This window comes from Podarcis vaucheri (assembly GCF_965113315.1).
Source record: "Podarcis vaucheri genome assembly, chromosome: 7".
Lineage (NCBI taxonomy): Eukaryota > Metazoa > Chordata > Lepidosauria > Squamata > Lacertidae > Podarcis > Podarcis vaucheri.
Window position 1 is genome coordinate 69,351,737 of NC_138765.1, and position 25,874 is coordinate 69,377,610.

General features: G+C 47.0%; 1 protein-coding gene across 6 annotated transcripts in view; it reads right to left on the bottom strand.

Moving 5' to 3' along the window:
* Window positions 1-27: 27 nt before the first annotated feature.
* The window catches only part of VWA5B1 (von Willebrand factor A domain containing 5B1), a 71,035-nt gene continuing 45,188 nt past the window's right edge, over window positions 28-25,874 (bottom strand). For 3 of the 6 annotated variants that reach the window (XM_082229818.1, XM_082229821.1, XM_082229820.1), the window contains 11 exons: window positions 23,932-24,117; window positions 21,099-21,294; window positions 15,947-16,143; window positions 14,061-14,289; window positions 12,696-13,016; window positions 10,627-10,764; window positions 9,790-9,903; window positions 7,711-7,788; window positions 6,477-6,537; window positions 5,737-5,860; window positions 28-4,407 (listed from right to left, as the gene is read on the bottom strand). In XM_082229818.1, the coding sequence (XP_082085944.1) occupies window positions 3,727-4,407; window positions 5,737-5,860; window positions 6,477-6,537; window positions 7,711-7,788; window positions 9,790-9,903; window positions 10,627-10,764; window positions 12,696-13,016; window positions 14,061-14,289; window positions 15,947-16,143; window positions 21,099-21,294; window positions 23,932-24,117 (2,325 nt within the window). In that variant the 3' untranslated portion in view covers window positions 28-3,726. The remainder of the gene's footprint in view (window positions 4,408-5,736; window positions 5,861-6,476; window positions 6,538-7,710; window positions 7,789-9,789; window positions 9,904-10,626; window positions 10,765-12,695; window positions 13,017-14,060; window positions 14,290-15,946; window positions 16,144-21,098; window positions 21,295-23,931; window positions 24,118-25,874) is intronic. The other 3 variants (XM_082229823.1, XM_082229822.1, XM_082229819.1) reach the window with 3 other exon arrangements.

Genomic DNA, 25,874 nt, shown 5'->3' on the forward strand with positions numbered 1-25,874 from the left:
AACCAAAACAAATTTTTTTTGGGGGGGGGGGGGGCGGACCAAAGTTTGAATTTGTGGGTTGTTGTTGCTTAATTACCAAAATGGCTCTAGTTTAAATTGAGGAGAGGAGTGCCTGATCCCGACTTCACGCAACACTGTGCAAGCTGCAATAAATATATTTTAGCTCACAGGAATACTCTGCTACATGAAAACAAAAGGGAGGCAAGAAAAGGTTTCAATATTTTTCCCCCACTTTCAAGGTTTTGGGCTCATGGGATGGCAAATGCAAAGCCCAGACACCACAGTCGAAAGCGTCAGCGATACAGCAGGCGTGATCACATCCGGAAGGCACTTCGGACGTTAGATAATTATATCATCACATTGAGTAGCAGGAACAATCATTGAAAGAGGCCACCTGGTGGACTGACACAACTAAATGAAGCTGCTAACACTTTGCCGGCAGTATGAACACAGCTCAGTAGAAAACCCCACTCCACACATCCCTGGTGGCAGAGCCGGAGGGCTGGAAGATGAGTGGCAGGTAGGGGGGCTCCTGAAATTCTCCCAGTCTGAACCCTGGAATAACTGGGAACTCTAAATCACCTAGTCTTGTTTTCAAAATAGAGCTGATGCTTTAGGAGTCTTCCACTGTTGTTTTAAACTACCTCATCTTACATATGTGCAATTGGCCATAGCTTTGCGTTCCATGAGGACTGGGATCTTATTTTACATTTAGGGGAAAGTCTATAGCTCAGGATGGAGCATCTGATTTTCATGCAGAAGGTCCCATGTTCAATCTCTAGCAGCTCCAGGTATGGCTGGGAATGTGCCCAGGCTAAAACCCTGGGAAGCCACTGCCAGCCAGTGTAGACAATACTGAGCTAGAAGACTCAATGGTCTGACTCAATATATGACAGCTTTCTATGTTCTTTCTTGTGTTGTGCCAAGACCTGCCCTTCAGTTTCTCAAAGGTTTTCTCCCCATTTGTCTGCATGGTTCTCAGGGTAGGGCTTTGAGCTTAGCTTATCGATGTAAGCATGATATGTATGCTTTTCTTTACATCAAACATTTTCCTCCATGCTCTGTAGCCTCCCCAGGTGCCTGTCCTTCCTAGCCTCATATGTGGAGTTACTTCATGACGTCTTTCCCTGGGCTTTAATTAAAGCATGGGCACCTGGGAGGGCTGCAGAGTGCCAGCCACAAGGGGCGATGATTTGCAGAGTGAAATAAAGGGCTGTGAATGTCTTGTCTTTCTTTCTCCAAATCACTTGCAGCCTTCCCTGGTGCCCTCAGCCACCTTGAAACTAAACACAACAAAAAGCCACTGGCCCACCCATTACGACCAACATTTTATCTTCCCTTTGGATGCAATTCCTTTTCTCATTAGTTGACAAAGAACGGTCCCTCCAAAAGAAAAGTGGGGGGAAGTTTTTGTGCTGCAACATTAGTCTTTTCACCTCCTCTGCATTACCAGTGTGCAGGAACGTGCTGATAAAAAAAGACACTGCTCAAAACCAACCTTGATGGGATTGTGCATCTGCATCTGTCCTCCTCCTCACCATTCCAGCGGCTGCCTCAGTGGGAGAGATGAGAAGCAGGACTCACCCCATCACCTCTACTGAAAGGCCAGCTCCATCAGGCACCTCCAACCCCTAAACTGTTCCCAAGTGGTTATTATAAAAAGGGCTATTGAACTTTAAGAACGGGTGCCTGATTGTTCCTTTTTCTGTTGTGTGCCATGTCTTCTGATTGCAAGCCTGTGGTCAAGGAATGTTCTGTTTTCATTGACTGCTTATAAGCCTCCATGGGATTCTTTCCCACAAAGCAGATTACAGTGGTGTTGTGATCTGCGGGCAAAGTTACTATTTCTGCAGCAGGGTCAACCCAATCAACATGAAAGGGGAACTTTTTAGCCACTAAGAAGCCTTCTCACCCTTTGTGCTGATTGGAACAAATAAGTGTGAAAGGGGCTGAGCCAGCCAGTGAGGATTGGCTCCTAGGGTCACTCTGGAGAAGGTGTGTGGGAAGAAGACTGAGGAGAAGCTGTTATGTATGCTCCGAAGCTAAGCGTTTAGGAACACAGACAACACAAGCTGTTCCAGCGGAACGTCAAGGTAAACACAGCTTAAGCCACTCTGAAAGAACATATTGGAGCACTCTGAATCAGTTCCCAACGTACCAGGCATAGAAAATAGTAGATCCAGCTGAAAAGCAACAAATGGAGATTTGTATTTATCGTTTCAATGCATCCCTAATTATTATTGTTTTATATTTGTAAGATTATTGTATAATCTTAGGTCGTATAACTTTAGAAGTGGGTGTGTCTGTGACTAACATGAAGGGAACCCTGCACTTCCGAATTTGTCACTACAGTACCAGCGTAAGATTTTTACATCATTCCCACATTTTGCAGAAGACAATACTGAGCTAGGCAGATCAATGGTCTAACTTGGTTGAAGGCAGCTTCCTATGCTTATATAGGAGAAAGGCTGTAGCAGGTCCCTTTCTGGAAAAGATCCCAGGTGCAACCCCCAGCACTTCCAGGAAGAGATTCCTCTTCGAAAACGTGGTGATCTGCTGCCCTGCCAACACAGACCAGGGTGGGGAGAAAGTAGATCTACTGTTAGGTCTCAAGGTGATTTTCAGTAGATCTGTGAGGGTTTGTTTAACAACAGGGCAATAACAACATAAGGCTTTCTCCACATCTGACTCTTCTAAAAATTAAGCTGCTGAGATGAAGAAAGTTTATTGGGAAAACCAGGAGTGGAGTTTTGTCTGGGACTGGACTGTAAGTTTAGATCTGATGATAAAAACACACCCTTGGGCTGAGCAAATGTTAAGAAGCACCTTGTTCCTTAATTCTAGGCACATGTTGCCCTTCCTCTGACACTCTTTCACACTCTGATTGCTGGACTTTGACATTCACCACCATCCTAATAAACCAAGAGCAGGAGTGGGACCCATGAGCCTGAAGTTTGCCGCTCATCCCTGGTGTCTACAAGAATGGGCTGGATGGACCCCATGGGCTAAGGGAGCTTCCACGGTTTGTATCTACAGGCAGGAATAATATTAGCCACCATCACAGGACTTAGGCAGGAGATGGCAATGCACACTGCAAGCTTGGGACTTGATAGAAAAGGATGCATAATATTACTACTGTTTAAATAATTCTAGCCCCATAGAAAATGTGTGTTGCGGGCAGAGGATACAAGGATGCAGGGGTAGGGAGTAGCCTCTGAATGCAGCATTGATCATTGTCTGGGAAAACTTTACCCAGGGGGCAGGGAATTGCTTTTCAGCCCAAAGGCCACATTCTCTAGCAGGCAACCTTCTGGGGGCTACCTGGCAGTGGTAGATGGGGTTAGGCTTACGGATAGGACTCCTCCTCTTTCTGTAGCAGGCTACAGTCCAAACACAGAGCAGTCAGAGAGGTTCTACATAGACAACTCTGCATCCAGGAAAGCAAGAAGCGTTATCACAGTTCAAGAACACGTCTCAACCAGGTGAAAGAGCTCAAGGAAGCTCAGGATGAGGGTCAGTGAGGGGTGTGACCTGTGAGGAGCCCCAAGGGGTCGGATAGAGATCTTTGAAGGGCTGCATATGACCTCTGGGCCTGAGATTCCCAGCCCAGCCCTCAACCCAACATACAGGGGTGTTTCTGGCAGTAATTGGTAGGTTGTAACCTGGTTCCTGAATGAGCCACCGTGTGCCCACCTTCCCTCCTGAGAGCCCACCCTCTCCTCCTCTCTATACATTATTCGGGTTGTAGCAGAGCAAATTGAACTCCAGGTTTTCATCCCAGTGCCTGAGCAACACAAAGAGCTGCTGAGCCGCTGCCTTCACTGCCGGCAGGCTGCAGCCTTCGGGAAAATCTTGCTCGCTTAGCCACAGGCTGGCCTTGGCTGCCGCCAGCTCCCACTCAATGAAGTACGAGGCAGAGCTGTGCTCCAGCCAGGCTAGGGCCACGGCTGTGGCCCACAGCATTCCCTCTGGTGCATTCTTCTGCTGGAGCTCAATGTCCACCAACCAGGCCTGCAGCTCGGAGCTGTCCGTCTCAGAACCTCTCCCGCTGTCAGCCTGCGACTCCTGAGGCGATGGAATGCTTTCTGGAAAGGAGAAGCGCTGGATGGTGATGGCCGGAGGAGAAAGCTTGTTCTCAGCCTTCAGGGCCCCAGAGTGACTTTCGACAGACTCACTCTCTTTGTTTGTCGAGAGATTGACATTGTCCAGTGGTTGAGTTCCCTCAGAGCTCTTGGTTTCCTCTGACGTGGCTGATCTCCTGGAGGCGCAGGAGCCGGCTGAGGGGCTGGCAGCCATGCGGTGGCAGGCAAAAGGAGACGTCCACTTCAGCTTCTCCAGGGGGATGTTGATGGCCTCACAGAAGGCCTTGTTCAAGAGGAAGGAGCCGCAGGCAAGCTGGAGAGACACCTGAGGGGAAGGGGGGAAACAGTAGTCCTTTTGGGTTCCCAAACAGGCAAGAAACGCAGGTGGTCGCAAAGGAGAATGCTGGAACTCTCTAGAATACTGAGATAAGCAGTTGACAGGTGTGTTCAGTCTCCTACAAACAGGGCCGCCACATCCCATTTTGCCGCCATGGCGCCACTGAAACTTCCCTTAGCTGGGCTGTGTGGCTGTGCCTGCAAAGTGGCAGCAGGTTTCAGCGAGATCTCACAGAGCACACAAGATTTCAGTGGATAAGCTGGTGCAACTTCTCTGCCAGTGGTGGGGCGCCCTTCTGCCACATTAGGCGGCTGACTCAGCCTGCCTCATGGGTGGGCCGGCCCTGCCTAAGAAACCCTAGACCAGCAGAATTGTAGCCAAATAAGTTATACTCAGATCATAACAAGGTAGGCAAGCTGGCCTGAGCACATAACACCAATTTTGGCCCCACTGCACTGGCTACCAGTTAGTTTCTAGGACTGATTCAAAGTGCTGGTTTTGGCCTATAAAGCTTTCTGTGGCTCAGGACCCCACTGCCTCCAGGGTCTCCTCTCCCATCACATGAAGACTGTGTCTATGTGCCTCCTCCTCAAGAGGTCCTGAGGGTGGGAATATGGGAACAGGCCTTTTCAGTTGTGGCTCCCAGTTTATGGATTGCACTCCCTTGGGAGGCTCACCTGGGTCCATCATTACACATCTTTAGGTACCAGGCAAACACACACACCCCTTGCCAGGCTTTGGTTTTTTAATTATCTGAGGCCTCCCACAGTGGGTGGGATATTTTAATCATGCCTTTTGAAATTGGATTGTCCTCTAGATTTCCTTTGTTTTTGTTTACACCCGTTTTGATATATCTTTGTTTATATATTGTAGGTCACCCTGAATTACCCCTGGGTAAAAAAAGTAAAAAAATGCATCTAAGAAATAAATAACAAGAACAAGGTTGCATATGGGGATTACTATTATTTCTGGAAGTGTCTTCATCAATGCACCTGCACCATGTGGAAGGGATGGAGGGATGGAGGCACATAGGAACTGCAGACTGTGCGAAAGCGGCAGTCAGTTATTTATTTAGTTATTGAATTTCTATGCACAACTCTTGTGCAAACGTCGGAAACAGGAGCTGTGCAACAAAACATTCCTAATACCTGGGTTCCACTTCAGCAAAAAGTCACAAGGAAATGCAGAACTCCAAAATAAGAGAATAAATTTTGATGGTGGTTTTTGTTTTTTGGTTTTTTTTTTTTTTTTTTTGGAAGCATCCCAATGTGAATGCTTGGAGAGCAGTGTCTGAACCTGGTGGGACCCGATACTTACAAGGGGCAGGTAGTCAATGTTTTCATTGTCACTTTCCAAACTCGTCTCGCTGGTCCTGGTGGGTGTTTTTCCCATAAAGCCTCGGGCTGCTCGCGTCAACAGTCTTGTTTTGTTAAAGGTGAGCCTGGACCACCAAGACAGGGTTGTGCAAAGAAAGCAGATGCGCTGTTCAGCCTTCAGCATGATGGCTGCCCTCTCCCAGTCAAGCACATTCTCTTTGGCTGAGGAAAAGTAGTTTCTCTGTTCCCCCACCCCACCCCACAGAATTCAAGTCAGTTTCAAGGAAAAGATTTGACTGTGTGAGGAGCACATTCACCCTACTGACATCTTGACCCACCGGTTTTTGCAGATTTTTCTTGGGCAACATTTTAAACAAAATAAAGATCGCCCAACATTTCACAGCTGAGCACAGGGGAAGGTTTGCCACTAGAGCTCTGTACAAACAACCTCTCTAATTCCGCCATCTTCTTTGTCCACATAAAAATTGGGAGGTGGGACAGTGTAGCCCTCTTATCGATATACAAAAGCTGCCTGGCCTGGGTGAGTGTTCCTTCAACACTGGTTGACAGAACAACATTTCCACTGTCCCCAAGTATAGCAGGCTCTCCTAGGAGGTGCAAGGTGCAAATCCTGCTCGCCACCCCTCCCCCTCTCGGCATTTGCCACCTGAGATGGTCACCTCAGAGATGGTCACCACCTTCTCAGGAGGAGAAACAGTCCATGGAAACATCAGCCCTTACCTGGCTGCAAAAAAGCTCTCAATGGATTTCTGAGAGGAGACAGATGGACTTCGTAGTGGAACTGAGGAGAAAGAGAGAGAGAAAATGGAAGATGGCGCCAGAGCCGGAAGGATGACAGTTTAGTGTAGTGGTCAAAGCAGGTCTCTCTATCTGGCCCTCAGAACTCTCCCCAAGCTGCACCCCTCTCTAGTCCTGCTTTTCACCTTTCTTGAGGGTTGGTACAATGGCAGAATGTGTTCCTGAACTCTAATAATGCCTCTGGCTTGTCTGGGCAGAGGACAGAAAGAGAGAGGTAAATTTGTGTACAACCCAACCCACTGTAAACACATGAAGTGGAATTTGCATTCATTGCTCCACCCACTTCTGCCTCACTGGCATGTGGCCCTCAGAAGGTTGCCCAGAAGGCAACGTGGCCCTCGGTCTGGAAAAGGTTTCCTAACCCTGAGGTTGCCATGACCCTGGGCCTTCTCATGCCCCTTCTCTGGGGAATGAGGTCGGGGATCGCACTGGATTGCACAAATGCACACTGTGCCCTAAGGTAGATGGATGAATGATATGACCCAGTCTAAGGACTTGTCCACACTTCCGCTTGCCCTGCTACTTCCCCCCGAGAAAACCCACTCTTTATGGCTAAAGCGGAGCAAAGGTCAATTGGATTTCCCCCGCAAATTGCTGTTTGTTCCGATTCAGCAGTAAAGAGTGTGCTTTCCCTGGGAGAAAGCAGCAGGCAAATGCAAAACTGCTGCCTGGAAAGCACAGGGCAAGTGGCAAAACTCTTTGACCTGTGCTTTCTAGGAACTGGACGAGTGGAAGGCTGGATGAGTCCTAAGGCAGCTTTCCATGTTCCTACTTAAATCAGTGCTTTATAGCTCAGTTGGTAGAGCTTGAGACTCTTAATCTCAAGGTCATGGGTTCGAATCTCACACTGGGCAGAAGATTCTTGCATTGCAGGGGATTGGACTAGGTGCCCCTTATGGTTCCTTTCCATTTTACAATTCAATGATTCTTAGGACTGGAATCTTTCTTTCTCCTGAGGAGAAGAACCACAGTTAATTTGTGGAGCATCTGTTTTACATGCACAAGGTGCCAGGTTCGACCTCCAGCATCGCGAGCTGCGGCTGAGACCGTCCCCGGCCTGAAACCCTGGAGAGCTGCTGCCAGTCAGTGTAGACAACACTGAGTGAGAAGATCCCATGGTCTGACTTGGTGCAAGGTTCTCTAAGACGTTCCTTACCATCTGGGAAAGTGATGCGATCCCATCCCGAGGAGGACGGTGTACTGCACGGAGACAGGCTGTTCTCTTCTGCATCTGCTTGTGGGGGGGAAAGAGAGACAAGAACCAGTGACCACCTGGGTTAGCCTCTTTTGCAGCATGGAGGGGGCACAAGAATACAGGGAGCCTCCAACATCAGAAGCAGCTCTTGGTCAGGCAGTGGAAAGAGCCCCGCCTCAAGTGAAGCAGAGGGGGGAAGGAGGGAAGCTACTGAGAGCCCAAGAGCTCCGCTCAGCCAGGCTGGTCAGAAAACAGAGATGCCACTTCCATAGCCCAGTTTTCAAAGTGGGATGAAATGTAAGGAGGGGAAGTGGAGATTTGGGGTGTCTAAGTTCTTATGCTGGCGGGGGGGGGGGAGAACCGGAAGAGGCCACTCCCGGAATCTGCAAGTGACTGAGGCAGACATGAACTTTGGATTTGCGCACTGTACATAAAAGATAAAGGTAAAGGGACCCCTGACCATTAGGTCCAGTCGTGGCCGACTCTGGGGTTGCGGCACTCATTTCGCTTTATTGGCCAAGGGAGCTGGCGTTTGTCTGCAGACAGCTTCCAGATCATGTGGCCAGCATGACTAAGCCACTTCTGGAGAACCAGAGCAGTGCACAGAAACGCTGTTTATCTTCCTGCTAGAGCGGTACCTATTTATCTACTTGCACTTTGACGTGATTTTGAACTGCTAGGTTGGCAGGAGCAGGGACCGAGCAACGGGAGCTCACCCCGTCACGGGGATTCGAACCGCCGACCTTCTGATTGGCAAGTCCTAGGCTCTGTGGTTTAACCCACAGCGCCACCTGCGTCCTTTGCACTGTACATAGTTTGCACTAAAATAAAACCTGTAAAAGACAGGTTGGAGTCCTGGCTGTTTACTCGCAAGCAACCACCTGCAAACCTGACAGCAGGGATTGGGTTGCTCAGTGCAGGGGCATCTGTGAGGCTCTGCCAGGGCCCCAGAGTCCTCCTTTCTCCTTCCCAAACCCTAGCTGGTGCCTTCCCAGCTTTCGGGAAAAGATGGGAGGGCTCCAGCACCCTGCCAGATCCTCACACCTACTTCGCAAAGCCAGGTGCTTCCTTACCTGCCTTTGGGAAGGTAGTGTGAGGACTCGGGGGGGGGGGGTTGTGCACCAAAGTTTGGGCTTGCACAGGGAGGGTGCAATGGTACCCAAGTCCACCGCTCCTCAGTGCAATTACAATTTTAGGCGAACCATCTGCTCATTGCATGCTGATAAGGGGGGTCAGCAGGGCTGGCGGCAGGCATAGGCATTGCATGGCCCATAACCCTAAGAGGGGGAGGGCAACATCCAGTCCCTGGAACTGATCCTGGAAGGGAACCCTCAAGAAACTGGGGTACGGTTCTAATTTCGCCAGCTGTCAGAATAAAAACAGACCCTTTAAATCCTGGGGAGAATTCAGATGTTTTTTTAAAAAATAAATAAATAAATAAATCTATGCCTTTTAAAAAAGAAACCTACTTTAGTTAAAAAAAACAACAACCCAGAAATTTATCTTTTAACTATTGCAAATAAAGAGATTCCAAAGGACCTTTAAATTTTGTTCGTATATGCCACAACCATAGCCAGAATGGTGTTTGCCCAGAAGTGTAAAAACTAAGGAAGAGTGGCTGATTAAACTGATGGATTATGCCAAAATGGCAAAACTGATGGATGTAATAAGAAACCAAGAGGGATGTTTTATTAAAAAATGGGGGAAATTTGTAGAATATCTGAAATGTTCTTGCATGCAAATAAGTTCATTAGTAGCATTAACTTAAATCAAGCAGTTAAAAATATTACGAAGGTAAAAGGAAGAATAGCTTAAAAATGGAGTAAAGTGGAATATGCAGTGTTAAAAATCTAAAGTAGAAAAGGAACCACAAAAAGGGCGGGGTCAACTATGGAATTGTATTCATAATTTGTGTCTGCAAATTTCTGTGTCTTGGTCATATTGTGAAAACTGAAAAATCAAATTTATTTTAGGGGGGGGAGAAAATATGACCCACGGGAATGCTGTTATCTTACTCATGCCATGCATGCAATTGGTCACCTGCTGAATCTTGACCACAGGTTGACTGGATGCGTCCCAGCCCAGAGGAGAGCGTTCTGTGCCGCCTGTTCTCAGAACCAGAATTCCGTTGGCTGCCTGGTTTCAGGGCTGGACCTTGGAACAAATCAGATGGAATTATTATAGAGTGAGAACTGGCAATTTTGAGGGTTTGGGAGGGGGGTGGACATGTCTTCTAACCCAATGAAAATGAAACATGCCCCCCGCCCCACGCAAAATGGAGCTATTTTCAACAATTTATCCACCCACGTTTGCCTACTGTTGGCATGGGGACCCTGGAAAGCTTCTCAGAAGGGAATGCAGATATAATAATTAATAATAATAATAATAATAATAATAATAATAATAATAATAATGTATTTATACCCCGCCCATCTGGCTGGGTTTCCCCAGCCACTCTGGGCAGCTCCCAACCGAATGTTAAAAACAGGGTACAGCATTAAACTTTAAAAACTTCCCTAAACAGGGCTGCCTTCAGATGTCTTTTAAAAGATAAGTAGCATGGGTGTAGCTGGGTGGGTGGGTAGGCAGGGAGTGGTAGCTCCCCCCCCCAAATCAATAAAAATACATAGCTAACTGAGGTCACCCCCAACAAAAGACCTGCCCTCCCAACGAAAGACTTGCCCCCCCCCCAAGTAATTCCTGGCTACACCCATGGCAGGCAGCATGAGATGGCTCCAAGGCCTGATTCTGAACAAGACAGCCTCCTACATTTCTGGTCCATGGGAGCATATGACATAACCCTTGTACTGGTCAGTCTTCCAGGTGACACCAGGCGCTGTTGCCCACAATCCTTGTGCTCTGGCTAGGCTCCTCTACCTGCATTGGGATATTCCACAACGATCGGCAAGTAGCTATTGTTGCTCAGGTCTGCGGGCAGAAAGGCTGTGTATTTGCTGATCACATTGCAGGCTTTGCTGGTGTGCACGGCATTCACCTGGTACCGCCGGCCGGACCCTGTTGGACAAAAAGTGCCGGGTAGAGCTAGTCAATCCTTCCCCCCCCCTCCGAGATAGAGAAGTTTGCTTCCTACAGATCCAATCTGACTGCACAGTAAGAAAGACGTCCATACAAACCTACCTGGACCTTGAGATTATCATCTGAGGTCCTCCTTCATGTGCCTCCTCCATGAGAGGTCCGGAGGGTGGCAACATGAGAAAGGGCCTTTTCTGCAGTGGCTCCCCATTTGTGGAATGCTCTCCCTAGGGAGGCTCACCTGGCGCCTTCATTATACAGTGGTGCCTCGCAAGACGAAATTAATTCGTTCCGCAAGTTTCTTCTTCTTGCGAGTTTTTCGTCTTGCGATGCACGGTTTCCCATAGGAATGCATTGAAAATCAATTAATGCGTTCCTAGGGAAACCGACTTCAGACCAGGTCCGGGGACAGTCTGTCCCCGGACCTCTTCTGAAGGCTGGGGGGGGGGACAAGGGCTTTTCTTCCCACCCCCAGCATTTTAAAAAACCCTGGGACAGCGGAGGGCTTCTCCGCTGTCCGGAGCGATCTTAAAATGCTGGCGGGCGGCATTTTAAAATCGCCCCGGGACAGCGGAGGACTTCTCCGCTGTCCGGAGCGATTTAAAAGCCCCTGGGAAGGCAGGCAGGGGGGACAAAGACTTTTGCCCCCCGCCAGCCTTCAGAAAAGGTCCTGGCCAAGGCTTCGCGGACCTCTGCCGGCATGCCGAAGCCTGCGCGCGCTGACATTAGCGCGCCCAGGCTTCATGGAGCGCTCCGCCAGCAGCGTCAGCGCTGCCGCTGCTGGCGGAGACTTGCCCGCATGCCGAAGCCTGCCCGCGCTGACATTAGCGCGCCCAGGCTTCGCGGAGCGCTCCGCCAGCAGCGGCAGCGCTGCCGCTGCTGGCGGAGACTTGCCGGCATGCCTCTCCTGCCTTCAAAAGCCGTCCGGGATAGCGGGAAGCGCTTCCCTGCTATCCCGGACTGCTTTTAAAATGCTGGCACTGGGGAGCAAAGCCTTTCGGCCCCGCCAGCCTTCCTGGACCTCTTCTGAAGGCGGGGGGGGGGAAGGCTTTGCTCCCCACCGCTAGCATTTAAAAGAGGTCCCCGGAGATTTCCCTATGGGCTTTCGTTTTGCATAGCGCCTCCAAAACGGAAAACCCTTTCGTCTAGCGGGTTTTCCGTCTTGCGAGGCATTCGTCTTGTGGGGTACCACTGTACACCTTTAGGCGCCAGGCAAAAACATTCCTCTTCAACCAGGCCTTGGGCTAATTAACATCCTATACTCCTTTTACATGTGTTTGTGGGAGCAGGTGGGGAGAGGGGGTTACTGATTTGTGGGGTTTTTTAAGCATGTATTTTGTGCTTTTATATTGTATTTTGGGATGCAGGTGGCGCTGTGGGTTAAACCACAGAGCCTAGGGCTTGCCGATCAGATAGTCGGCGGTTCGAATCCCCGCGATGGGGTGAGCTCCCGTTGCTCAGTTCCAGCTCCTACTAACTTAGCAGTTCGAAAGCACAAAAGTGCAAGTAGATAAATAGGTACCACTCCGGCGGGAAGGTAAATGATGTTTCCGTGCACTGCTCTGGTTCGCCAGAAGTGGCTTAGTCATGCTGGCCACATGACCCGGAAGCTGTACGCCGGCTCCCTCAGCCAATAAGGCGAGATGAGTGCCGCAACCCCAGAGTCGTCCGCGACTGGACCTAATGGTCAGAGGTCCCTTTACCTTTACTATATTGTATTTTATGTTGTGAGCCACCCTGAGATCTGCAGATGAAGGGCAGTATATAAATTTTAATAATGATGATGATGTCTGGACAGGGCCCCAAATTATATTTACAGCATGTCAAAACATGGTTTGGCTTATTGGGGTAACTCCATCTTCCACCCGCCAGCAAAGAGTAGCACTTTCATTGCAGCTATCAGTGCAAGTTACCGTGCTCAATTTCACATTCCCTCTCTGCGAGCTGCTCAAAGTCCCGGACGATGGACTTGGCAGCCAGGTGATGGAAGGTCTCGCTCCAGAGATCATCTTCGTCGTTCCTCTTGCCCTCCCGACCTCGGAAAAGCGGGGCGATGTCAAACAGCACCTCCCACTGGACCACTTCGTTGTTCTGCAGCCCTTTCACCACCGCCTTGCAGGTGGATCTTGGAGAGTGCCGCCAGCTGCCGCCGGCTGAGCCAATCTCTGGGTCGTGGGATTCCCAATCCGACGAAGTCTCCGTTTCAAAGAGGAAGGATGGGTGCTGGGCAACATCTGCCGGGAGAGGCATGCAAGCAATTATGTGATACCTGCGGGACTTGCAACAAAATGTCTTGTTCAGGTTTCTACTCAGCCAGCCATGCCCTTCTTCCAAGCTGCTCCATTCCTTCCCCCCTCCCCTTTGGTTGGCGCTGTGGTCTAAACCACAGAGCCTAGAGCTTGCCGATCAGGTCGAAGGTTCAAATCCCCGCCATGGGGTGAGCTCCCATTGCTCAGTCCCTGCTCCTACCAACCTAGCAGTTCGAAAGCACGTCAAAGTGCAAGTAGATAAATAGGTACCGCTCCAGCAGGGGAGGTAAACTGCGTTTCTGTGCGCTGCTCTAGTTCACCAGAAGCGGCTTAGTCATGCTGGCCACATGACCCGGAAGCTGTACGCCGGCTCCCTTGGCAAGTAAAGTGAGATGAGTGCTGCAACCCCAGAGTTGTCCGTGACTGGAATTAATGGTCAGGGGTCCCTTTACCTTTATTCCATGTCTATTAAGAATGCTCAGTCCCCACTGGGCTGGAGAGGGGTTGGTGCCCTCTTTGTGGTGCTGATAACTCCAAGGTTGCAGGTTCGATCCCTGTATGGGACAGCTGCATATCCCTGCAGTGCAGGGGTTGGGCTAGATGATTTTCAGGGTCCCTTCCGATTCTATGATTCTCCCCCTAAATCTTTTTGTACTTCTGCAATCTTCTGGATTCCCCCACACTATTTCCAATGCTTCCCTCTTGCTCCTCAGTGGTGCTGTTTCGGCTACAATCCTGTTAGCACTCACCAGCTGAGTTTGCTATTAGAGGGAGTGATATATGAAGCTACTTGAAAAGCCAGATCATTAGTCTGTCTAGCTCAATATTTTCAACTAGCAATGGGGCAAGGAGAGCAGTAAATAATGCTGATATATTTCACATCTGGCAACCGACACAAATTTCCATGGCCCTCTAGCAGCCACGGTGGCTCATTTGCCAGAAGTAATGTACGTAGTGTTAACTATGGAAGTGTATACTCAATTCTGACCAAACTAAGCTTCCTAGGGCCTGGTGATTTGGATGGCTTACCCAGATCCCCCGGGCTCCGGCTCTCTGAAAAAATGGACCCTGGGAGGGAGTCGGTCTCAAGTGGCCCAAAGTTCTTCCCAGTCTGTGCAAGGCTGATGTGCTGCTGTGGTGATTCTGGGTTGTGGCAGAAGGAGAGACGACTCTGCTGCAGCAGGGAGGGCCGCCTTGCTCCAACCCCCCGTATTCTTGGGGTAGATATTTGAGGGCTGGCAGCAAAAGCCTGAGAAGACTGAAAGGTCAGGAGAGGAGAGGTAGGATCCCGTGCATACTCCCACCCAAACACACTGTCACACACTGCCCCAAAGACTTACTCCTTACAGCATAAGCTTTCATGCACACTTCATCGGATGCGCTTCGGTTAAGTACCCAGTGAAGCTAGTGGCTCTCCACAATGATTCCAACTGCAGTTAATCTTCGAGGTGCTACAAGGACTCTTGATGGTTTATGGAGCCAACAGACCGGCACCCTGACTCCTCTTAACGTCATGTCTCGAGTGATCTATGCTGCTCCACTTATTGGAAAGGTTTCGCTGACCTCTTGCAAGGTAGACAAAGCAAAATATACGAGCTTCAGCCAGCCAGCTGCTTTAATTACAGAGAGGAAGATTAGGTGTATGATACCAGGGCTCAGTTGCTTGGTAACCACAGCTGGAACCTCTGTGGCGTTCTGTGTGTTTTAAACAAGGCCCTTTCTTAGAAGGGGGTAGGGATTGGGGATTAATATATGTAGTACTGAGAGGGTCACACTCCATTCCTAGGTTCACTTTTTTAATTCTTTTTTTTTAAGGATAGCTGTGTTTTGGTTTGCATATTGTTTAGGAATGTGTGAGTTTGACAAGTGGATTTCAGTTGCTGGGAATCGCAGTTGGGGAGAGTGTTGTGTTGCCCTCTCCTCCTGCTTGTGGTGCTTCCCATTGGGAGAATCTGCTTGGCTACTGTGAGAACAGGATCCTGGCCCATTGGCCTGATCTAGCAGACTCTTCTTACATTCAGAGATTTTCAAGGAGAATGTGATCTATCTTCTGATTGCTCCTGTTCTGCATTCAGGAGAAAGGTGCCATGCTTTTCGCTCTATAAGACACACTTTTTCCCCTTCAAAAATTAAGGGGAAATGTGTGTGCGTCTTATGGAGCGAATGCAGGCTCCTTGGCTTCAGTGATAGCATTGCGAAGCCTCCGAAGAGCAGAGGGAGAGCTCCCCCCACACTCTGGAGGCTTCGCGTTGCTTTTGCTGAAGCCGCCTGAAGCCCCCGGAGTGCAGCAGGAACTCCCGCTGCGCTCCGGGGGCTTCAGGCAGCTATCCGCAAGCCTTTGGAGCACAGCAGGAGTTCCCGCTGCACTCCGAAGGCTTGCAGAAAGCCTCCTGAAGCCTGGAGAGCGAGAGGGGTCGGTGCACACCGATCCCTCTTGCTCTCCAGGCTTCACTTCGCTGGAGAGGCGCTGCACAGTTTTCCCTCTCTGCGCAGCGCCCCTTCAGCGAAGCGGGAGGAGAAATGGAAGGGTCTCCGTTTCTCCTACCGCTTCGCTGAAGGGGCGCTGTGCAGAGAGGGGGAGATTTCCCTCCTCCTATGGTCCGGTGCGTCCTATGGTCCGGTGCGTCCTATAGAGCAAAAAATACGGTATCGTCAGATTTCCTTAAGAACACCCCTCACATTCCCATCTACAGACATATTTCCCCATTAAAGATCTGTTCTCAACTTTCTCTGGGGAAAGAGTCTACCGTAGTGGGAGATAGCTTGAGCCACTTGCCCTGGTATGCTGAACTTTCGGAGATGCGGCAAATAAGCTTTCAACACACCCATTAGAAAACAACAAAAAGGCACACGGATAAGCAGCTCCAGGGACACCCTTCCAATGTATATTTTACTCAAAGTGCAAGGAAGCTTACCTGAAACTCCACCTGCCACAATGGCGGTTCTGGGCTGAGTTGGGTGAGATCCTGCAGCTGGGCCTTCCGAAGCGGATTCTTAATGAGCACAGAGCTGGGGTCGCTGGCCGTGGGAACCTTCCGGAATGGTTCGTGGTCAGCAATTTGATTGGTGCTGTACGCCCTACGCCGTGACGGAGCTGTTGTCGCGTCCACTCCTGGGAAGACAAAGCATTAGTAGGTTGTATGCAACTAAATCTGACTTAGACTAGGCCCAGTGAAATTAATGAACCTAAATTAGTCATGCCCATTGTGGGGAAGAATGAAATTATCATTTTGGGGGAGGATTGCAACGATAAAAATGAATGTGCTACCGAAAATGTTGTTCTTATTTCAATCAATCCCAATAATTAAAGGAGTGGCAATATTTAAAGAATGGCAAAGAACAATATCAAGATATATCTGGCAGGGCAAGAAGCCGAGAATTAAATTTAAGATATTAACTGATGTAAGAGAAAGAGGAGGTTTCGCCCTGCCAGATCTGAGATTATATTATGAAGCGTCATGTCTTTGCTGGATGAAAGAATGGATGAAGCTAGAAAATAATGAATTGTTGGATTTGGAAGGGTATGACAATAGATTCAGTTGGCACGCATATTTGTGGTATGATAAAAAGCGAGTACATAAAGGTTTTGAAAACCACATATTCAGAGGATCTTTGATTGGAATTTGGAGTAGGTATAAAAATCTACTAGAGCCAAAGACTCCACACTGGTTATCACCATTAGAGGTTATGAGTGTTAAAAAGATCAATATGACAGGGAGATGGGTAACATATGAGAAATTAATAAATAAAGAAGGAAACAAATGGAAATTGAAACCATATGAGGAAGTAAAAGAAGCTGACCGGACACAGGTTAGAGCTCAATGTCGAGCCTACCAAGTGGCGGTAGCGACGGCAAAGAAGGCTTTCTTCACCGCCTCTATTGCATCTGCAGAAAACAGCAGCAGGAGACTTTTTCAGGTGGTCCGCAATTTAGCGGAACCACCTGCTACATCGGGGCCCAGTACGGGCCACATGATCTCCTGCAATGATTTTGCAAAGTTTTTTGCTGATAAAGTCGCTCAGATTCGGGAAGAAGTAGACGCCACCGTGGGAGCAGGGCCGGGGCGGGAGAGTGCTAGAGTCCTGTCTAGTCAAATTGCGTGGGATCAATTCCAATCTGTTACCTCCGAGGATGTGGACAGGCTGATTGGACGAGTGAAACCAACCACCTGTCTCCTTGATCCTTGCCCATCCTGGCTTATAAAAGCTAGCCGGGAAGGGCTGGGTGATGGGCTTCGTGGGGTGGTGAATGCTTCCCTCCGTGAGGGAGCCTTCCCAGACCCGCTGAAAGAGGCGGTTATTAAACCGCTTCTTAAAAAACCATCTTTAGATGCGGCCACGATGGCCAACTATCGCCCAGTCTCAAATCTTCCATTCTTGGGCAAGGTGATTGAGCGAGTGGTTGCTGAACAACTCCAGGCACGCCTGGAAGAAGCGGAGACCATTTGGATCCCTTCCAGTCGGGATTCAGACCTCATCATGGGACTGAAACTGCCTTGGTCGCACTGGTTGATGATCTCCGGTGGGCTAGGGACAAAGGTGAGAGCTGTTTCCTAGTTCTGCTGGATCTCTCAGCGGCGTTTGATACCATCGACCATAACATCCTTCTGGACAGTCTTGAGGGGCTGGGAGCTGGGGGTACTGTCATACAGTGGTTCCGCTCCTTCCTCCTGGGCCGTGTTCAGAAAGTGGTGGTGGGGGATGAGTGTTCAGACCCCTGGGCTCTCACTTGTGGGGTGCCTCAGGGTTCTGTCCTCTCCCCCATGCTTTTCAACATCTACATGCAGCCGCTGGGAGAGATCATCAGGGGGTTTGGGCTGGGTGTTCATCAGTATGCGGATGATACCCAGCTCTACCTCTCTTTCAAATCAGAACCAGTGAAGGCGGTGAAGGTCCTGTGTGAGTGTCTGGAGGCGGTTGGAGGATGGATGGCGGCAAACAGATTGAGCCTGAATCCTGACAAGACAGAAGTACTGTTTCTGGGGGACAGGAGGCGGGTAGGTGTGGAGGATTCCCTGGTCCTGAATGGGGTAACTGTGCCCCTGAAGGACCAGGTGCGCAGCCTGAGAGTCATTTTGGACTCACAGCTGTCCATGGAGGCACAGGTTAAATCCGTGTCCAGGGCAGCTGTGTACCAGCTCCATCTGGTACGTAGGCTGAGACCCTATCTGCCTGCGGACTGCCTCGCCAGAGTGGTGCATGCTCTGGTTATCTCCCGCTTGGACTACTGCAATGCACTCTACGTGGGGCTACCTTTGAAGGTGACCCGGAAACTACAACTAATCCAGAATGCAGCAGCCAGACTGGTGACTGGGAGCAGCCACCGAGACCATATAACACCGGTCTTGAAAGACCTACATTGGCTCCCAGTACGTTTCTGAGCACAATTCAAAGTGTTGGTGCTGACCTTTAAAGCCCTAAACGGCCTCAGTCCAGAATACCTGAAGGAGCGTCTCCACCTCCATCGTTCTACCCGGACACTGAGGTCCAGCACCGAGGGCTTTCTGGTGGTTCCCTCACTGCGAGAAGCCAAGTTACAGGGAACCAGGCAGAGGGCCTTCTCGGTAGTGGTGCCCTCCCTGTGGAACGCCCTCCCACCAGATGTCAAAGAGAACAACAACTACCAGACTTTTAGAAGACATCTGAAGGCAGCCCTGTTTAGGGAAGCTTTTAATGTTTGATGTATCACAGTATTTTAATATTCTTTTGGAAGCCGCCCAGAGTGGCTGGGGAAACCCAGCCAGATGGGCGGGGTATAAATAATAAATTATTATTATTATTATTATTATTATTATTATTATTATTATTATTATTGGTGAATGATTGGCTGCATTACTTTCAGTTGAATGAAATGTTCAAAAAGGAGCTATTAGAAAGAGGATATTCTGAAAAAGAATCTAGATTCCAACAGGAAATTTTGAATAACGAAGTGCAAATTTTATCTAAAATGTATAAATTACTGTTGGAATGGAATACGATTGATGAAGAGGTTAAATCAGTAATGATTACGTGGGCTAAAGACTTTGGATATAATATTGAATTTGATGATTGGATTAAATTATGGAAAGATGGTTTAAAATTCACTGCATGTACTACGATCAAGGAAAATGTAATGAAGATGTTATATAGATGGTATATAACACCTGTAAAATTGGATAAAATGTATAAAGTATGTAATAAATGTTGGAAGTGTCAGGAGACAGAAGGAACATTCTACCATATGTGGTGGGAATGCAAGAAGGTGAAAAGTTTCTGGGAGATGATTTATAAGGAGTTAAAGAAAATGTTGAAATATACTTTTGTTAAAAAACCAGAAACTTTTCTACTGGGAATATTAGGTAATGAAATTAGTAAAAAAGATGTGAAATTAGTTTTGTATGCAGTGACAGCAGCTAGAATTTTGTTGGCGCAGAAATGGAAACAGGAAGAAATGCCCACGAGAGACGAATATATATAGACGGGGGGGGGGGGCAGAGGGAAGTTTAATAGGCAAAGCTCTCCTCAAAGCTGTAGCTCCTTTGAGAAATAAAATCAGTCAACTAATAAAAAGGCTGGTAAAAGGTACACCTGGCCACTGAGGTCACCTGGGCCTCTTGTGACAGGGATGGATACATGAGCAGCCACAGACTGTGGACCATAAAAGAGGTAAAGGTAAATGACCCCTGGACGGTTAAGTTCAGTCAAAGGCGACTATGGTGTGGCGGCGCTTATTCCGCTTTTCAGGCCAAGGGAGCCAGTGTTTGTCCACAGACAGCTTTCTGGGTCATGTGGTCAACATGATTGAAACACTTCTGGCGCAACAGAACACCAATACAAAAACCAGAGCAGCGCACAGAAACACCGTTTACCTTCCCGCCGCAGCAGTACTTATTTATCTACTTGCACTGCCGTGCTTTCGAACTGCTAGGTTGGCAGGGTCATTCCACATCAAAACACCTGATTTTAATACTCGACCGTGCTCTCACGACTCAGATTTCCTTCAAGAGGTTTTAAAAAATTAGTTTTATTTTGATACCCAAATAAGCCCAATTGGTTGAAAACTAAGCGAAACGGGAGGTTTTTTCTAAACTGGCGCAGAAATTGCATTAGCCTAAATTGCTCAAAAATCAAAATTTTAAAAAAATTCTCCTGCGCCCAATTTTGGACCAAAATATCTTTAAAAATTAATTTGAGGTTCTCTTAGGTATCTACACGTTTTAAAAAAATCTGAGTCATGAGAGCACATGGCACCAGGTGATTTGGCGTGGAATGACCCTTCAAGGAGCCTAAGGTAGCATCTGTGGTTCTCTCCCCTCTCCATTTGACTCTCACAATCCTGTGAAGTAGGTTAGCCCTAGAGATGGTTACTGGTCCAAGGTCACCCAGCGAGCTTCAGGGATGAGTGGGGATTTGAACCCGGGTCTCTCCCAGGTCCTAGCCCAGCACTCTAACCACTTTGCCACACTGGCTCTCATCTAAAGTGTGGTGCTTCACTGCACCAGGTAAAAATGCCTTTCCAGAATGAGCCCCTGCACTTTGCACCATTGTGAGCTGTTAAAGCGACATGCAAAAAGAACCAAAATAAGATGGCTTCTTTCCCAAGGACTTGGCAGAAAGACAATTCCATTTTCATTTAAAGGTGAACCTACCTAATTCACACTTTCTGAACCAATACACAGAGTGAAACACGGCTATCCTTCAAAACGAGCCCTTCTCTGAATTCTGCAATGGAGATCTCCAACCAAACATTGCATATGAAAATAATAATTTTTAAAAATGAATATGTATGGGGGAAATGCACACGTTCGTGAATGTAATGCACGTATTAGGGAAAGTTGCTTTGCAAAAGATGTGTGAATTAGGCAAAATTGCATAAAAGCATGCGAATATGAAAATAAACTTGCACAAGAACGCTAATGAATTTTCATGAGGTCGCCACACCACCACCAAACTTGATCTGGAAACGTGGAAAACGGAGCAAAACATCTGGGAAAGGAGGAACGTTTAGGAACAGTAAAGGAGAAAATCTTATTTTCCCCTTTTACATGTATGAACGACATCCAAAGAGCTGAAGGAGAGGAAACTGACCAGAGTCCACTTCAGATTCACTTCCCAGGTCTCCGCCAACCCCCAGGAGTTCAGGGGTCCTCTCTGAAGGCAACCCGGTTTCTGAATCCTTGAGGCAGCCCCAGACATCCGAGCCACCTCCTTCTTCTTGTGAGTGGAAGAAAACAGAGCTGCCAGACTCTTGGGAATGCAGCATGCTATAGCGTCGCCTCTTGTCCTAATAATAATAATAAATAATAAATTTTGATTTATACCCCGCCCTTCCCGGTTCAGAAAACCAGGCTCAGGGTGACTAACAACAAATTTAAAACATTTGATGTAACAAAAAACAGCATAAGATACAGAATTGGACAAAATGACAGGAAGGATTCGAAACCTGCGGCACCAGAGATTTACACAAGATTGGAAGAAGTAAATGAATTATTTGAAGAGCAACTGTAATCAACAAATTACGCTAGTAGGACTACAGTAAGTTTTGTAAGGAGAAATATACAAAGTAGAAAAAGATAGAAATGTTACAAAGAAATGTTACAAAGTAGAAAAAGATAGAGATATTGGTTATGAGTTTGAAATGTAACAGGGAAGATAAGAAATGCATACTGAGAGATTAGATTGGCAAATTTTCAGACAGGATTGATGGAAGTCCAAAATTTGAATAAGATGTAAAAGTATGTTTAATTACTGTTGAAAATGATATGTTAAAAAAACTAATAAAAATTTTATATATATATACACACACACACACACACACAGTATAAAACGTGAATAACAATAAATTCAGAATTCAAAAATCAATTTGGGGGGGGGGAATCCACCCAAAAACCATTAGATGATCACCAGGGCTAGCTGGTTAAATTAGTCCTATTTGGGCCAGCGAGGAGACCAGGGGAGAACTAGCTGTGGGATCCCAGATCCTAGGGGAGAGAGGAAAGTGAGGAAGGAAGCTGGTTCAAAAGGATGGTTCAGCTCCCGCTGCAAAGCTGCCCCACACCATTTGGTCCATCTGTCTCGTTGCTGTCTACACTGACTGGCAGCAGCCGTCCAGGGTTTCAGACAGGCTTCTCTCCCAGTCCTACCTGGAATTAAACGTGGGACCTTCTGCATGCAAAACAGGTGCTGTAATGATAAGCTACAGCCCTTCTCCACTTGCTGTCTTTCCCCCCCTTTTCTTCTTCTTCTTCTTATTGACTTAAGAAAGTTATACAGACAGCAAAACGAAGAAGCCTAAATTAACATTGCCTTCTACTGATAAGAAATAATAACTATTACAATAATGAAAATACTAAAAATGCATTTGCTTCCCCTTTTGAACTTCTATTCTGGTTACAATATATTACTATTCTATTAGAATCTATTATACCCTTTGCTGTCCCATATATTGTTTTATTTCCCAAATTCAACCTAACCCTCCCCTCCTCGCCACTGCTTCCCTTCACCTGTGTGAGATCTTCCCATCATAATATTTTTTTCTAGTTGCTTTAACAAAATAGAATAACATGGAAACTGTTAAATTATAATTACTTCTTTTGTCCTTACGTGCTTAACAATTGCCTATTAAGAGTTCTGCTTTAACACCAGATTTCTTCCTGCATTCCCCTATGCATTCCCATTCTGTGTAGAATTTTTGACTGGAGCAGCCCCTGATTGATGCAGTCATTTTTGCCATCTCGGCAAACTGTCTTTTTTTCTCCCGGGTCTGATTTCTCAGGCGAGGGTGACCATCAATAAAAGATGCCTACTTATATGGCTGAAAAATTGCCTCATTGAGTTCGACCTTGCCTGCTGTAACTGGGAGTGGATCTCCCGATTCTCACGGCATTGAGTTTATATAATGCCTTCTACATGGAATCATAGAATTGTAGAGTTGGAAGGGATCCTAAGGGTCATCTAGTCCAACCCCCTGCAATGCAGGAATCTCAGCTGAACAGGATAGGGCTGTGACCTGGATTCAAGAACTAAGGTATTTACTGCCCCAAAATGGAAAGAACAGAAGTCCCAGCAAAGGAAGAACTCATATAAAAACTTATGGAGAAATGGCAAAATTTACTGGAAGAATAAGAAATCAAGATAACAATTTTTGAAATAAAAAAAATGGAAATGGTTTGTTGAATATTTACAGATGAATTATAAAGAGATGAAATCATTGGCAGGATTATTGTAACAACTTGCAGTTTTATAAGAGTATATATTTAAAGAAGATGAGTAAATGTGCAGATTAAGTAAATTTGGATATGCAGAAGATATTAAAACCGCAGAAAGTGGGGGAAGGAAGTCAAGTTTTGAAATGTCAAAATGACTGTAAAATAAGTGAAATGTATAAAATTAGTGAAAGGTATAAACTTGAAAAGTATAAATAGATAAACATTTTTTAAAAAACAAAACAAAGGTATTCACTATCTCAAAAGAATGGCCCAGACTGGCCAGTTAATGCAATCAGTGACCATTATCTTGACAGACAGGAGAAAAGCCACACTCAAATTTCTGTTGTAGACCGCCTCTTTCTGTGATGTGTCTATGATGCTTTTGGGTGGTCTTTGGTTAAGGAGCTGGGCAATTTCTAAAGTCTTTAAAAGTTCTCACACACCTTCATTCTGGGTCCTCACCTCCTTGCAAGGTGGGGAGGGGAACTCTGCTGCAACAGAAAAATAAGATCTACCTTGCTTTCACTGGATCTTGTCTCCATCCATTCATCTCTGACTGATAATGGACTTAGGAGACACTGAGTCCTTTGACGGAGTGTTGAGCTATAAAAGTGAACCCCATTTTTTTCTATAATGGGGGAAGTACAGGATGGAGCCAGATCATCATTAATGGCATTATATTAAGCAGAAGGTTTACTGTGGGGGTTACTCACCAGCCTGGGGTTCGAAACATACAGGGATGTATCACAGACAATGCTGTAACCCACCAACCGGTCCCCTGGGAAAAGGCAGCTTGCACTGACAGGTGAGATTAAGACTTCGGCTGTTTCAGGGAAGACCCAGTCCACGGAGACGTCGCTAATGACAGGAGCCATCGCCTTCTTCAGAGATTTGATCATCTGGGAACCCAGAGCAAGAACAAGTCTGTCAAATCAGATTTCAATCACACGTACTGGTAAACCTTTGTGCTGAGATCTGGTCATAGTTATCCACATATTCAGGCCGGGCTACTGCCATGAGTTGTACCTGGACCTGCCTTTGAAGGCCATTTGGAAATTTCGGTTAGAGCAGAATATTGGCACAAGGCTGCTCACTGCTATGGAAAGTCGGCAGAATAAAGAGCTTCATGGGTGCTTAGCATGTTTCTAGGAATAATCGATGTACTGGCATTGAACTAGAAAGCCCTAAAAACCCAAATCACTGCCTGCTCCCCTGCATAAAAGATGGGAGAATGTGGGAAACAATACACCTCATTGGCAGAATTTATGCTTTGCATGCAAAATTTTCCAGGTTCAATTCCCAACATTTCCAGGTAGGGCAGAGACACCTGTCTGAAACTTTGGAGAGCCACTGCCAGTCAGCGATACAGTTACTGAATTAGATGGACCAATGGTCTGACTCAATATAATACAATTTCCTGTTTAAATCAGCCCTTAAAATATGAGGACTAGAATCTTGTTTTATTTTTAAGCGAAGGCTCAAAGTGATCCTTAAGCAAAGGTTCATATCCCTATGTGTGATTGCAACAGGTAAAGTCCACTCTCTAAGCCGAATTCACAGTCCATACACTGCATACCAAAGTCCAATAACGTTGGTGAACATAACATAGAAAATGCATTATATATGGGAAATTGCTTGGGGGGGGAACGTTATTTTGAGGAGAAAATACATACAAATGCAATTATCAGGAGAAATCTGCACAAAAATGCTGATGACTTTTTCATTTTCAAAGAATTGCAAATGTTGCTGTGGAAATGTGGAAAACTGAATTTAATAATGAGAAACCGAGAGAAGCTGAAACAGACAGATTCTTCCATCCTTATGTATGAGTGAAACCGCCGAGTATGGCTCCAATTAAACAGAGTTCAGGAGGAGTGAAACACAAGACAGAGCAAACCTATGAACTGTGTGTGTGTGTGTGTGTGTGTGTGTGTGTGTGTGTGTGTGTGTGTTGGGGTGGTGAATCTGCTCACTCCTAACTCCAACCTTCCGAAAGCTTACAATGCAAAAAATGTATTTTAAAATGTATTGAAAGTGCCACAGCTGCTTTGTTGATTTTGATTCATTCCTATGCTGCTTCCTTCCTTTGTGTTAGGGCTCCAGGAACAGGGTGCACTAAACAGTACACTTACTTTAAAAAAAAAAAATGTTGTCTGCAATGCTGCAGTCCTCAGAATCCTCTGCCTCTCCATACCAGCCCATGGTTCAGGAGCTGCTTTCAGAGGCAAAAGAGAGTGAACCCTTCTGCTATAAATCACACGGCAAAAGAGGGAAGTGTTGTTTTAGATGAGGCTGCTCCATGTATCCCCCGGGAGCACTTGACTCTGCTTTTTTCAAAGAAGTCCAATGGCCAAATTAATGGCCCTATAAATGCTTGCTTTCATCTCAGGGATACAGAGCGGAGAACCTCAAGCTTTTGAAGACGCATAAATTCCATCCCCTCATTTGCTCCGTCTCTTTCTCTCCTCCCCCCCCCCCTTGGCTGATCTGCAAAAAAAAAAAAAAATTAAAGGTTGTGCAAAACTTGTGAGCCGGCAAGATTTGATACACTCCAGACTAGAAGGAGATGAGCCGGTGGGCCACAGACTCTTGAAACCTTCTTTTCCAGCTGGACCAACCCTGATTAAAAGTGTCACTGCTGGACTGTGAGTTGGGA